Source organism: Nesoenas mayeri (assembly GCF_963082525.1).
Source record: "Nesoenas mayeri genome assembly, chromosome: Z".
NCBI classification, from domain to species: domain Eukaryota; kingdom Metazoa; phylum Chordata; class Aves; order Columbiformes; family Columbidae; genus Nesoenas; species Nesoenas mayeri.
In genome coordinates, this window is record NC_137542.1 from 70,115,128 (window position 1) to 70,129,940 (window position 14,813).

Genomic DNA, 14,813 nt, shown 5'->3' on the forward strand with positions numbered 1-14,813 from the left:
TTTCCTGGGGTCTTGGATGTGTTGTGCATGAGTAGGGATTCTGCCTGTGTGTGCTGAGAAACATCTACTAAGGCATAAGGCAGACCAGGAGGCACACAACTTCATCTACATCAGGTTTAGAGGTTGAGCTCAAATGAGAACAACCCTTATTTCACCTTGAAGTCAGTTTTACCTCACACAGCTCAGAGACCAAGAGAAGGAGACTAGGAAGGATGCAAAAAAGAAGAGACCGTCCTCAAAGCCCAGTCCAGCTCTGAAATGTGTCCGGGAAACCCGTGCTGTGGCTTTCCATACCAACTCAGGCATTCAAGGCCAAACTCGCTCCATTCCCAACTACAGAGAGTTTTTGATAATTTCCCATTCTGAAAGATCCATCTGCTACCTAGGATAGTTTGATTTGTTTTACCATTCTCACATATGAAAATCCTGCCATTAGAATTTAACAAACAATTTCTTGTTAAATCCATCCATCTGTAAGTTACCTATCATACACTCCTCAGTACATTTTTCACAAACATGATCTGTCTGCCTCTCTGTCTCATTGGGGTTTTCTTGCCTGGGCACTGGAAGATTATATGTTTGTGTGTATGGCCACCTCTTCGTATATATGTGTATATTTTTAAGAAATCAAAGGCAGTAGTTATGCAGCTCAAAAGGCTATAAAGAGCTAAGTTAGTTCTCAGTGCACACATGCAATAAGTTTTAATGGACTCAGTCAGGATTGCTGGAGCAAGAGGAAGATCACAGAAAGTATGGCAAAACCTTAGTTAAGACTCCAAATATCCTGCTGGAGAGAAAGGTCTTGTTTCGGACTGAGTTACTGGGTTATTGGAGATCAGTATACTGGGAAGTTCAGGGCTGAATACAGTACTAATATTATTTACCACACACTTTACCTTGGTTTCCAAAAGGGTTGTAAGTCATCTTGAAATCTAACCCTCATGACACATTAAGAGAATCAAGGTTCATTTCTATCCTGACATTCACCATGGCTCTTGGTTTTATGGCTTTAAGTTATAGATATTTCTGTTTATTAATACACAAGAAGCACAGATAGCCTTGAATTGGACAAAAAAGAAAGAAAAGTTTTAAGGAATGCACAGTTTATTAATGTACTGTAAATTATAGGCAAATTATGCTGGATAATGGAAAACCTCATTATTTATCTCACAGAAGCACGTGGTAGAGAACTGTCTGGTGGGTCCATGTTGATTTGGCTTGGTTGGACCTGAGCTGCTAAGCCATTCCTCTGTCCATGCTCCTCACCCTCCAGCTCACTGTTAGTTTTTTAGCATGGGGACAGCTGCAGACCAAATCTATCCCTGGTTGTCCATTGTCAACGTGAATAAATTCTATATATCTGTGCTGACATCAACTATCTATCATTGCATCCCCAATATCGGGAATCAGTGTCATAAAGAAAGGCTATGACTAGACTGATCGTCCAACAGTAATTAAAAATGGGCTGTTCCTTAAGGATGTATGAAGTTACCCTGCAGCCCCTTGGTCAGCTGCACACTTCACCTCTACAGCATATACTCAGAGGCTGGAATTTCATTGCCTCTTCTTCATCTGCTTCCAGTTCAGTCCCCAGCATATTTGACCACAGGGCAGATGAGAGTCACAAGCCTGCACCACTTTATTTTTATATCTAAGTGTACTTCTGAGTTTCAGAAACTACGTCAAGATGAGTAATACCATACACATTTTAAATTACCCCCAAGTTTAGCCTGATTGACATGGCCTGAATCAAGACTTCATCTCTGGCTTTGATCGGTTTGGGTTTATTCCACCCTATGCACCCTGTCAGCTGTTGGCAACCTTAGCGCTCATGTGGAAGTAATAAATAATCTCTATAGGAATGTTGCAGCAGCAAAGCAGCTCTAGAGTTGTTATCCAACTGGGATCCAAGAGCAGAGAGTCAACATTGTTATTAACAATGTGATCATCGATGTTATTGTGGTAGGGTTGGTTCATTAATGAATCAATGTTTGTGTACATCCTTGCTAAGTACTCTTCTCGATACTGAGCATTACTATTATTAGAGTTCCCTCTTGCTGTGTCTTCCTGTATAAAGGTTAGGGATGCTTAAAGGTCTTGACCCTCTGCTGAAAGGGAGTGCTGTGCCTTAAAGATTCTCCCTCTAACAAGCAGCAGAGAGAGCCACAACATCTAAAAACTGCAAGAAAATGGAGGACACTGGGAATGTCAAGCTGCATCACACTGTTGGTTCATCTTGTACATCTGACCCCGAGTCATGCTTAATACCAGCTGCTTACAGGAAGGAGTGAGGAGTTATGAGATGAATTGTTCACTGGGTGATGCTCACCCTCAATCTGCAGGCACACACCGAGCCTTGGAAACACAGGGGTCTTTGGGCAGTGGGTCTTCAAAGTGAGTACAACAGCTACCCCTTGCTTCTGATGGTTCCTGGCACAATGCTGTGCTGAGCAATAATCTGCTCGCCATTTTGTCCTGTGCTTAATCTAACCCCAGTAAGTAATAAAAAGCAAAGTCCTTCAGCATGGGGGAAATATCTCTGTAATGATACGTTAGGTCTGTGCATCTGTTCTCACAGCAGGGACATGTACTAGAGCTAATCAGGAGCTGGAAGTTGTGTTCCCCAGGAAATTCTGACATTGGAAAAAATTAATTCCAAATTAGATTGAAATGCCAACATTTCTAATTTTCTTACAAAATGAGATTTCTTCCCCAAAGTAGTTCTAGGCCATAAGAATGTTTTAGTTTGATAGTGTAATCTTGTTTCATTTCATTCTGACTGTTACACTATATTAAAATATTAAATGTCATTATATATATATAATAACATGTATAACATAGAATATATCTGAGTTAGTGATCTAATAGAGGACAAAAGTTGAAATGTAATTATTTAAAATGAGGGTCTCCTCCCTGAGCTGGAGCACCTGACATGAACACATCATTTAGGCAAGCAGTCTCCTCTTCTAGTCAAAAGAGACCAGTGGACTCCCTGGATGATGGTTGGAACTACCTGAGTCGGTTGTCTCTGAGGATCCCACTGCTCCCCACTGACTCTAAAGGGAACATAAGGAACTTGCCTCTTCATTCAGGCAAGTCTTTGGGTCCAAAACATTACATGTCAAGGATACCTTCCAAAACATTTACACGTGATAGTGGGACATCCACCTCTCTTTATTTTTCATGTTTCCATCCATCCTGTCCTGTGGAGTAGATAACCCAGTCTCCTCTCAAAGACAATGTGAAAAAAGAGGTAGCTTTACTATCCGATTCATCTCATCCTGATACAGAGATTTTACTCTAAAAGTGCTGATTTCTGTCTCCGGGTTATCAAAGGAACCTGAAAGGACTCAATCAGCTCCTTGAAATATCAGGTCCCCATTCTCTAAATAGCGAATGTCTGAAATCATATTGCCGGCTTCAAATGAAGGCCCACCAGTGCTTTGTTTCCTATTACATTCTTAATTCCAATGCAAATGCATTTTATCCACATTCTTGTTGCTTATCTCTAACACAGACCCCCACTGGACATGATTGCCTCTGTTGCTAGCAGGTATTTCCATGGCCCATGCACATCAGTGCGCTCTCTTCCCTCGGGACTGAGATCTCAGCAGCTATTCCCCACAAGGGTGTTCCTGCATATTCCTGTTAGTGCCAGTGATGCCGTAGCACATATGGTAATTGAGGAAGGACTCAGTGGACCAAGGATTCAAGGCAAGCGTGCATTTAATGTATAGTGTCTAGGTGTATGAGGAGGGGAACCAATGTGGTGGGGATGGCGTGCTGGGGCCAGAAAGGACAGCCTGTTTACTCACCTTCTCGCTGTTGCTGTGGGATCATGGGAGGTGGCTGTGGGAACGCTTGGCTAATCTGGCCATAAGCAGCAGGATAAGCAGCTATAGGAGAAAGGAAAAAGAGGGACAGACTTCAGTGCTGGGAAGCAAGGAGTTTTCACTCCATACCATCACACCAAGCTAGAGGTGGGCTTTCCCCCTGCAGTTTGGCTCTGCGAAGGGCCATCTCACACAGCCTGAGATGTGGCAGGAGCACCACAGTAGTGCTCCAGGTAGCACCACATAGCCCTGAGCACCCATCCTCCCTTCAGCTTTGTCAGCAATAGTGCTGGGGACAGCTACTTGGTGCAAATGGGGGGTCTTTGCTGAGATCTCTCCCAGCAGAGATGTGTAATGATCCCAGATGGCACCACACGTTTATTCACCAGCCCAGCATGCTGATGCCCATGCTGACAGCCATGTGCAGAATGCATGCACACATTTCCCTTTGAAATCTCTTTTGGACCCTGATTTATTCACATGCTCATAAAAACAGTTCGCACGTCTATTTCCTCCCTGCATAGGCACAGTTGCACATACAGTCTTGGATATACATTTTCTTTCATGTCTGTAGAGATTTCCTCTTTCTCACACAAACACAGTGGAAAGAGTGCGCAGCAATTAAACAATCTTCCCCACCTCAGCTTCCCCACCAAGCAGACAAGGGGAGTCATTCAGTACCACAGATGGTAGATGATGTGCCTTGCTGCTAAAAATACAGAGTACGGGTCGCCTGCAAGCCCAGAGAGAGGGGGATAGGGGTCATGTGTGTGCAAAGGGGTTAATTAACAGCTCAAAGGGTTGAGCTGCTTCCCATCTATCAAACCTCACGAGCAATAAATGACAATAACTAAAACACTGGCAAATGAAGCCCTACATGAAGAATTAAATTAAGTTTCCAGATACAGTGCTGACATGAGATAATAGCCATTCCTCAGCGGGAGCCCATGATTGCTCCAGTTACCACAGGAAATAATGACTTTGGGGTGGCAGCTTCCGCACAACGTTGGCCATGGACACCTCATGAGGGGAGGCTGAACACGGTGGGGTCGTGGTCCGCACCAGGTCACTTTGGCTGGTGTCAGTCCATCAACTGCAAAGGAGCTGCTCAGCATGCAGGGTGAGGCAAGTGGAGGCTGACCCATTGGGAGCCATGGGGAAAGCTGCTGAGAAGACAGGAGTATGTCTGCATAGCTCCTAAGCAAGCCTCAAACTAACTAGCTCGAGTATGGCCATAGACATACCCTAAAATACAGATAGGTGCGGACACATTGTACCCTGCCAGGCACAGCAGCAGTGGCTCTGCTGGGTCTGGTTGCTCATCTCCCCTCCTCACTGCAGCACTCAGGAGACCTGTTACAGAAACTGGCCTCCAAATCGGTGGCCTGATTTTGCCCTTGTGATAAGCAGAATGGACCAGGTCCTGCCAATGAAGCTGCATCGAGGTACAGGTGAGTGTAAGACTTTCCCTGGGGAAAGGGAGGAGATTGCCTCCTTAGGGAGAGAGGGGAGAGAAGACCCTGGGCTCTATGTTTTGTTTTCTTGAGAAATGTAAATTTAATCTGAGAGTCTGTGGCCCCCAGCTCACCCCAGTATCAGCAAACACCTCCCTTTCCCCAGCCCCCTTAAGTGCATTCAGAGATTAAAGGCTTCAGAGAAGAGAAAGGTTTATTGGGAGAAAGTGTTAATACTAACGACCTGCGTACTGCTGCACTCCAGCGTAGGCTTGCTGCAAGGGGTCTGCTGCAGTGGGGCTTTGTGCTGTGGAGACACAAGAGAGAGAGGGAATAAATGGGTTAAAACATGACAGGCACTCTTCCTTGCCCTTCCCTCATCAATATGTGGTGTGAGACAGACAGACCCAGGGGCTGAAGGTCCCCAAAGAGAAGAAGCTTGCTCACCCCATGAACAGAACTGCACAGAGCCCCCCATGATGGCCAGGAGGGCTCTGTCCTCCAGCCATCACGCTGTGGGACTTTTGAGCAAAGGGCAAGCAAACCTCTCCCCTCGTTTCCCAAGCTTAAATTATGGAGCTCACCTCTGATCGTGCAGATTTTTGGCACTTCTGTAATCAACCCCAAAGAGGCCTCATCCTAAGCCAGAAGTGACATTGTGCTAGGTGCTGTGCAAACTCAGATCTCAGTGACAGCTACAGTCGCATGAAACTTTCAATCAGAGCAGAAAACAACAGGCGCATAGCAGGAGTAAGGAGAAGAGAACAAAGAAGTGGCTCCTGCCATCGCGACATCTCTTCGAAGGACTGTGATGCTGCCAGGCAGCCCCCTGTGAGAGAGGAGATGCTGCTTGGAGGGGAGGGGGACGTCACTTGTCTGCTCCAGGGAGGATGCTGTGAATCTCTGCGTAAGGCATGCTGTCCCTTGCTGGCTTCAAAGTGCGTTTTCTCTCTTTACAAGTGTGCATTCCTCCCCCCTAAAACTGTTTATTTTTGTGAAACTTTGAAGTCTAGCTCAAATACAACCAAAAGCTAGTTTTTTTTTCTTTTTCCCCTTTGGTTGGTAGGCAGAGAAAAAAAGAGAGCGAGTGAGAGAGAAACGTGTTGGATAAGCTCTTTCTTTATCTGCAGCAATAAAATATTTAAAGCAAAGCTTGGCTGAACCTCCAGTCCAAATGTCACCTTGGCCCTAATATTTCACTTCTTGTTATGAGTTTAATTTGTATTTATTGGTTCTGCACAGTTCTACATTTATGCAGTCTCTCCAGCTTCTTACTTATAGGATGATCATTCAGGGAGCTGCCACTTTCCTGACTCCATCCCACCTTCTTCTTTCCTACAAGCACAGAGGTGTGGCTGGAGGCAAGGGCTAGGAGCATGCAAAGGTTTGGGTCTCTTGGAAGGAAATCTGGTGTCATTGACCTATCCAAGGAGAGACACTGACTGTAGGCCAAAGTGTGGGGGAGCTTGGCAAACATTGTATTACAAACCCAAGGAACATGGGCAGAGTGTTTTCTTACAGATGCAAGTACCAGCTTGAACCTTAATTTCAAAGTTCACCATGGATCATGATGGAAGCTTGCAAGGTCTTGCACTTTTCTCCCAAAATACAAGGAGGAATGTTGAGAAGAAAAAACTTAGAAGGGACAAACTCAATTAGCTGGCTAAGGCTTGGAAACTCCTGTTCTTTGTTGCCATTACTGGATCACAAGGACTTTGAGGTCGGGATAGTAAGAGGAAGAAATAAGTGGGATTGCAGTCTTAGGTTGGAAATTTGTCTGTTTGATTTACTAGCTGACTTTTGCCAGGTCCCTCAGTATGTGTGTATGCGAAATGGAAAGCACTGCCCTACTGTAAGAGATCAGTGGAAAGCACAATAGAGATGCAAAGCTGTATTTTTAAAGAGTAGATGTTCCAGGAAACTGGAAAGAGTGTTTGGAAAATATAAAAGGTGTTTCCACTTATTTCTGCCTTGCTGAAGAAGGAAGCAGCTAAATATTCTTTTTAACCTCTACTCAAAACTAGTTTCATCTAAAATCAGAAAGTTAGGCATATTGCTCCAAAAGAAAACTGAACGGCTATGAAAGTTTGAGTGGTACATCAGTTCCCACACCCCATTGGGAGATTGGATCATAATAACATGGATTTGCTCAAAATGACCAGGTCCTGTCAGGTAGAAGGTATCTCCTGGGGAAGTTGAGGGGACACGCAATAAAGGGAGCAAATCTTTCTAAGACAACTGTGGTTTTGCAGTCTATGGTAAAGGAGATGATCTACCTTGTCTGCCCAAAAGGCAACTGCCCTTCCTTGGTTACACTCATCTGTTTACAGAGCTAGAAGAAGAAATTGTCTCTGCTGCTCAGGAGATACACTCACAGCATTTCCTTCCTCTCCAGTTGAGGCTGCACTCAGGCATGCTCATTCCCTCTCTGTCATGCTGACAATTAGCAGAGACTGCCTCTTTGTTGGTATGAGAGAAATCACTGAGCAGTATCTGTCTGACTCTGGTCCTCTCTTTATTCCTTGCCTTAAGTGGGCACACGTGGGAACTGGCCACTCTCCCAGCTATAGCTGAGTCTATGTCCTTAGCCAGACCACCTGGACCACTGCAGAACTCCTCTCCTTATCCCGTCTGTGGATATCTCACCTGCCTTTGGAGCCATACTCTGGCCATCATAACTAAGCTATTCTGCTTAGGAAATAGACATTGAAAATCATGGTTCACCTTTAAGAGTAAATATTAAAACTGGGCAAATATTTTCTTTAAAGGGTTTGGGACAACCAGCCTTTAAATGCAGCCTTTTTCCCTCCCACACAAAGCTTTCAGAGTTCATTATTTTCTTGAGTCACAATGACTTGTCAACAAGCGTAGTGCCTAACCATGTGTTTGTTTCTCAGGAGGCTGCCTTGTGCCTCAGATCACACAGGGAATTTCTTCCCAACTCACAGAACATGCAAACCCATGGGAAGACTATTCCTTGGTTCCAGTCAGCTTTGCTCCAAGCTGGGAATCATTTACTCATACATACGGCAGACACAAGGTAGCTGGTCTAACACACAGAACCCTAACTCTGATCCAGCTGTCCCTGGATGTTCTTCAAATAGAGTGAGTTGAAAGCATCCCTGAGCTGAAGGACTAGACAGCATAGGGAGGCAGCAGCCATCAGCTTGAGGCTCTGTGTTTTATTTGTAGTCTCATACCCTCCCTTGGCTGTTTGGCAAAAGCAGTTGTGGCGAGTCACCACCTGCAGGAATTTAACTTGTCGCCTCTCAAAAACAAAAGTGATGACCTTTGATCACTGAAGAAATCATCTTCCTTAGCTTGAAGAGTGTTTTTACTCAGCGAATGAAGATGTGACTTCAGTACAGCGGATGTGTCCATGCTGGCCAACACAGCCTGTGAAGATGGAGGGACACAGACTCCAAGGCTGGTTGGGTGCCGCGGCACAAAGCCAAGGTAGCTTGGACAGCCATGAGCCTATCTTCAGGCTGCTGCTTACTCTGCCAGATGAATTAAACCTAGCAAAGGGCATAACTGCCTGTGCTCCCAGCTGTAGTGTGGATGAAGCCAATGGCTGGTATCAATCCAGAAATCTCAAGAAACAGATTGGACATTTGAGGAAGTCATGGCCACGCTGTCATCAGCAAAGTGACTGCCCTCCTACATACTAATGACCCCCGAGAAGTTCAGCAAGTGCTCAGATGCAGGAGGGGCTCGTGATACAGAGCTAGCCTGCCTGAGGGGCTACGTGTGACTGTAGGCTAGAGCACACCATGTGCTAAAATTCAAAGTGATGGGGAGACATTAATCATTTCTGTGTCTCAGCACAGGGAGACCTCAGCTCCTCAGCATATGGTCTGTGCCAAGGCAGAAGCCCATTGTGGCTGATTAAGGGCTGGTAAGAGCTCTAGGGACATAGGAGACACTAGAGGAGGGATGTGGATACCATAAATAACTTTACAGGGGCTTCTGGACCAGAACTTGCACGGCTCTAAGTTGTAACATCATCAAAAGACCTTGAATGTGTAAGTGACTATCTGTGCAAATGTGTTCATAGATAACATTTCAAATAGCTTTCTTTGTGGTCAGACTCATAGAAACTGTACATCCAACGTACAGACATTTAAGAGATTAAATGTGATGTAATGTACACACTCGTGAAGTGGTGGTGAAGTGAAAGAAATAGAGAGGCTCCTTAGAGACCAAAGGAAAACCATCAACCGTGTCAGCCTTGCTGAAGTCCATGTAGCCTTGCTGCTTTGCAGAAGCTGAATATCTGGCTTTCCCAGGGTAAACTAAAGGTGTACTGTGAAAAAAGATGCTAATATTAACTTCATTTGGCAGCTCAGGGCAAGAGTCTTATCCCTGGACATCACCTTTATATTAATTTGATCATTTCCGTATCTCCATGGGAAAAATCCTGCTCAGATACAATTGTGTCTTTGCAAGACAATCCTGGCCAAGATGCCACAAGGTGACCATGGCAGATAACTTTCCATAAACCTGGAGACATAAAACAAGCCAATGACCTACTATATGGCCATAAATATAAATTTAACGAAGGCAGCACTTACTCATTAGGCAGAAGTCAAGAAATGACTCCCAAGACCTTCAAAGAAAGTAGATTCGTTAATGTCACTTTCCAAATCCTCTGCCTGATGCCAAAAACCAAGGATGATTTCTCAAGTCAGCATGAAATACCAGTGCTTTAAAATTAACACCAGGAAGCTTTCTTACTACTGATATCTAGATTGAAATCCAGCTTTTTAAAGGGGCATTCCATTAATGTTAGGCCCGACATTTAACTTTTGTCAGACAATGAAAGGACAGAGGTGGCAGAATGAAGCACATTGTTAAAAATAAATAAAATCGATTTGAGCGACGCTTTGTAAAGAATCCCTTCTGAGATGCCAGTAACCCGGCTACAGTCTCTGGCCAAGATGAGCTGTTATATGAGTGCCCCAGGGGAAAACAGTTGTAGGAGACAGGGAGTTGGAGTCTGCTGTGATGGTCAAGGGTATAAATCAGGAGGAGCTGCACTGAAGCCAGTGGAGGTGGTGAGGAAAAAGGATGATGGTCACTGCTTGAGCCATCAAAAGAGATCAAAACATATGCCCTTGGTGGGGCATGGATTGAAACTCTGTCTACAGTGTCCTTGTCCCTGTCCCAGATCAGTGTAAGATAAAGTCCCTGGTCCCAGAGGTATTTTACACCTCTCCCAGGAGCTGCAGCTTGACCACTGTTACCTCTGGGAGGGTGGATGGGAGAGAAGAGCAATCAAAGGGAGGCAGCAGTGTTCAGTGGTTCTGGGGGGAGGAGGGGCATACAGTGATGACAGCAAAAAAAAATCTAAGTGAAGGCCAGGATTAAAATAAATAAATAAATAAATAAATAAATGAGTGGGAGGGCTCTATTCACCTTCTCCTTAAATCCAATTTAAATCACTCTCTACAGCCCTAATCTATATCCATAATTATATCATTTCGTACAACAAGCTTGCTAGAGGTCTTAAGAAATTTATGTAGATTAAAATTCATGGGTACCATAGTACAGATTCCATATTATTAAGATTGATTAGGACAGCTGATGCTGTGATTAAAGAAGCCAGCGTTTACTGTTGTAATTAATTAGGTATTCAGACACAACAATAACTGCAATAACAGAAAGAATGTGCTGATCCAGCATAAACCAGAGACCTATCCTGTGTTTTGTACTCTCATTTTGCCATTTAGGGGCTGGACACCACTCAGTCAAAGACATGTTGTGCCACTGTCTCTTCCCCTACACACCAAAGGAGCCAAAAAATCCTGGGTGTTCATGGCCCCTGCACCATCCTGTTAATTGGAGAAGGCCTTTTGGTAGCATCCCCAGGTATTGTAGATACTTGTTTAGGACAATAAATGAGCCTACTATGAAATTCATATAGTTTATTGCTGGAAATCAAGACTGTCTTTATAATTTTCTTAGTAGTTCCAGCTCCAAGACCCATTCCTAACAGCAGCCTGGGTGAGAAGAATGCTGTGCAAACACGCAATAGCAAATTTGCTGGCTGTGAGGAGTTTCCAGTGGACAAAGCAAGAAAGAGGCAGAAGACTCAGAAATGCAGAGAGGTAGAGGCGGCTGGCCAAGGTGAGAAATTAATTCAACAGCAGAGTCAGGACCTGATTTCTCCCCCTTTGCCTAAGACCATGAACACTGAAGTCTGGATCAAGTTTTAAAAGCTATTAAGGCACTTAACTCCATGTTTTTGGGGAGCTTAGTTTAAGTCACCTTTAAAAATAAAGCTCAAGGTCTTAACTCACTTAGATGTCTCTGAAAACATCAGCACAAAGCCTGATTTACATTTACACCTTATTCCAGATCAGAAAATACTTTGACTCTAAAAGGCTCCCACAACTGTCTTAAACAACCTCATTCATTATGGTTGCAGCAGGATTGTTGGAAGTACATGGCATCATTAAAGTAGCTTAGACTACAATTGAAGATGGCAACTTGTTATTATACTTTTAATGAGTGCATTCCTCCACTTATTTATTTTACCAGTAAAGTGTGGTTTATGGCACGTGGCAGATTGTTACAAACGGGTCAAATAAATGCTTCCTAGTCATAATGATGTTTCAGGTGCTCACTGTTGCATTTTTTGGAAATGCTGATACAAAATATGAATGGGAAAGCTCTTACTCAGAGATTTAGGGTGGACAAACAAATACATTCAAAGATTTCCTGCAGTAAGTAACTGCGTCTCAGGGCCACCAAGCCAGGTATGTTTCTAGGGCATGGAGCATGTCTGGACCAAAGGCTGTGGGGCTTTGCTGTCATTCTGGACCTTCTACAGGTGCATGCAAGTCACTCTTTTTCTTTTCTCCTGATTAATCTCCTCCTAAACTCCTTTTGCCTGACATCGTTCAGGGCTGAAATGTCAGGTGTGGGGTAGGTTAGTCTCTTTCTCTGCCAGCACAAGCGAAGCCCTGATCATGCCCAGTGTCACTGGATGGTGTCTGTCATGATCAGGACTGATCCTGGGACTGACTGTCCCAGAGCAGCAGTCTGCCCATCAGCAGTGCTGCTAGCTAATTGACAAGCTAATAGATAAGGCTGTCGTATTAACATGCCAGCAACTCCTCCCCTACAAAATTAGCTTGGGTAATGATAATAATTACAGATGGAGCTTGAATTCTGTCTCTGCTGGCAATGGGCGAAATTCATTACTGCCTGATAGTTCTTTGTTGAGCCAAGCAAAATGAATTGATGGTCTTGGTTCAGTTCGTAAGACATGGATTTCTATGGTACAGGAATTCACCCGTGGGGGACATCTCTACTGCCAGTGTCAGCAGTGGCTTGGAAACATGTAGGCATAAAGCCTTGGCTGCCCTTTTGTACTGACAGCTAGTCCTCTCCGCGGAGGGCTAGAGCCCAAAGAAGGTCTGAAGTGGAGCTTGCTGCCCTGCCAGCCCAGATGTACCCACAGGGTAACCAGAGGGAAGTGGGGAGACATCTGCAGTATCTGCAGGGAGAGGAGGTAGAGCTAGTCCTGGCAGTGAGGGCAGTCAGAAACAGAACCACCGTGTGCCTGAGAACAGCAAAGGAGGCAGCACGTTTTTAAGGTATTATGAGCAACTGGGGGAACTTCATTTTTGTTTTCCTCAGTGATCTAAATGAAGACCAAAAGCACTGAAGAACTCATCATCCTGAAAAGCATTCCCCATCTGAGGCTCCACAAAGCTGCTGTGTCACTGGATCCATCCCTGGCTTTGGTCAGGCTGGACATCCCTTGGCCCAGGAGGAAGAAGTTTGTTTGGGAGCTGTTGGATGCCATGGGGTATATTTCTCTTTCTTCCTGGGCACATCACTGAGCAGAAGATTACATAGCAGACCTCACTCTTTCCTGGTGGCTATGCTCTGCACCTCATCCAGTTCCCTCATTTTACTGATCTTTGACAGACAATCCTTTGTCTCTCTGGTTTACTACCCTTTGCTCTCCCAACTTCCTTATCTCTCCCTCCTTTTCTCTTCCCAAGGAGGCTCTGTTTTTGTAGCAAGCCTTTTTTCCAGTCCCTCACAATGGATTCCAGTAGAGCAGGACCTGACACCAGAGAGCAGAGTGCTGATGGCCGTGAGACACAGCAGAAACTGGTGCAGATGGTCTCCACTGTTATTTTACATCACATGCTGTTACAAGAGAGGCACTGGGCTCTGGGTGTCTAATAAGCTTTGGCTGAAGAGTGTAATCCCTGTTACTATGGCTGTTGTGGAAATGGCAAATGCTCGTGTGCTGCTGCAGAGTGACTCACAAGATCATAGCACAACAAATTACGCTCTTTGTCCCCACTATGTGTTGTGACACATTGCCATGTTCAATAGCTCTGCAAGCAGAAAGACTAAAGGGCAGGCCTTAGCACACAAAAAGACCAAATCTCCAAAGGGGCTCAGACTAGTGGAAAAATTTACTCCCTTGTTATTCTGTCGATGCCAAGAAGTGCACTGTGAGGCATTATGTGCTGGTTGAGCTTGGAGAAGGTGAAAGCATGGTTTATAAAGAGTATGCCTGCAAGGAATGGTTTTCTAGTGCAGCTGCATGGATCCAGAGCCTGGCCAGAGCCACAGAAAAAGTTAATTCCTGCAGGGACTGAGGATGTGATCAGAGATTTGGTGAGCAGGGACATTAGACCTACTCTTGTCTTTGCCCCAAAGCTGTGGATGGTTCAGTAGTCTGATTCAAATGATACCCTGTGTGTCCGTGTTCCAGACAAAGTGAATCTTAAAACAAAGAGCAACAGAAAGAAAGAATAAAAAAAATAAAAGGGGTGAAACTACAGAGTAAATGTAACTACATCATATGGACCTGTTTTTGTAGTGCAAAGACTGTGAAGTTCTGGATTCCTTAAGATGCAGCATCAAAAATATTATAGCTAGACACAAATGTGGACATGTAGAGAAACTGCACAATTAATGGGATTTATTTGGGTCTGAATGATGTGGATGTCATGCCTGTATAGATTTCGATTGTCCCGGTTTTCTGTTTTCAGGCAACAAAGAACATTCTGCTGCAGGATATAATGGTGTGAACCCACATTTGAGTTTTTTTGTGGAGTATGAAAGACTATCTGAGAGTAAAATTCGGGCTTTAAACAATATATGGCAAGTCATAACCACAGCAAGCCTATGGTTATGTACATAATACTGCAGCACTCTTGGCCACTTTCAGAATGAGAGATATACCATAAAAGAAAGTTGTTTGGAAGCTGCTGACTTTGGATGGTGACTAGCATGTTCTTTTCTTTTCTATAATGTTAGCGCAATTGCATGCTCAGCTTTAATATTTTATTTCTACCTTGCATTTAGAAATGCAGACATGTAGAACCACAGGGCAGTGCCAGTAACATGCTACAGAGGAAAGTGAAAAAAATCCCATAATGAACAATGATGGAATAAGCTGTCCAGTGATGAAAATTTCTTTCTAACCCCAAGCAATTAGTGGCTGCCTTATATCATAAAGCATGAAGATTTGTGTCCTTTCTACATTTTT

General features: G+C 44.3%; 1 protein-coding gene across 20 annotated transcripts in view; it reads right to left on the reverse strand.

Moving 5' to 3' along the window:
- Positions 1-14,813, reverse strand: part of CELF4 (CUGBP Elav-like family member 4) — a gene marked incomplete at both ends in the record, with an annotated part of 683,534 nt that overhangs the window by 23,789 nt on the left and 644,932 nt on the right. For 15 of the 20 annotated variants that reach the window (XM_080362012.1, XM_080362002.1, XM_080362013.1 and 12 more), the window contains 2 exons: positions 3,816-3,896; positions 5,529-5,594. In XM_080362012.1, the coding sequence (XP_080218138.1) occupies positions 3,816-3,896; positions 5,529-5,594 (147 nt within the window). The remainder of the gene's footprint in view (positions 1-3,815; positions 3,897-5,528; positions 5,595-14,813) is intronic. The other 5 variants (XM_080362003.1, XM_080362008.1, XM_080362018.1 and 2 more) reach the window with 1 other exon arrangement.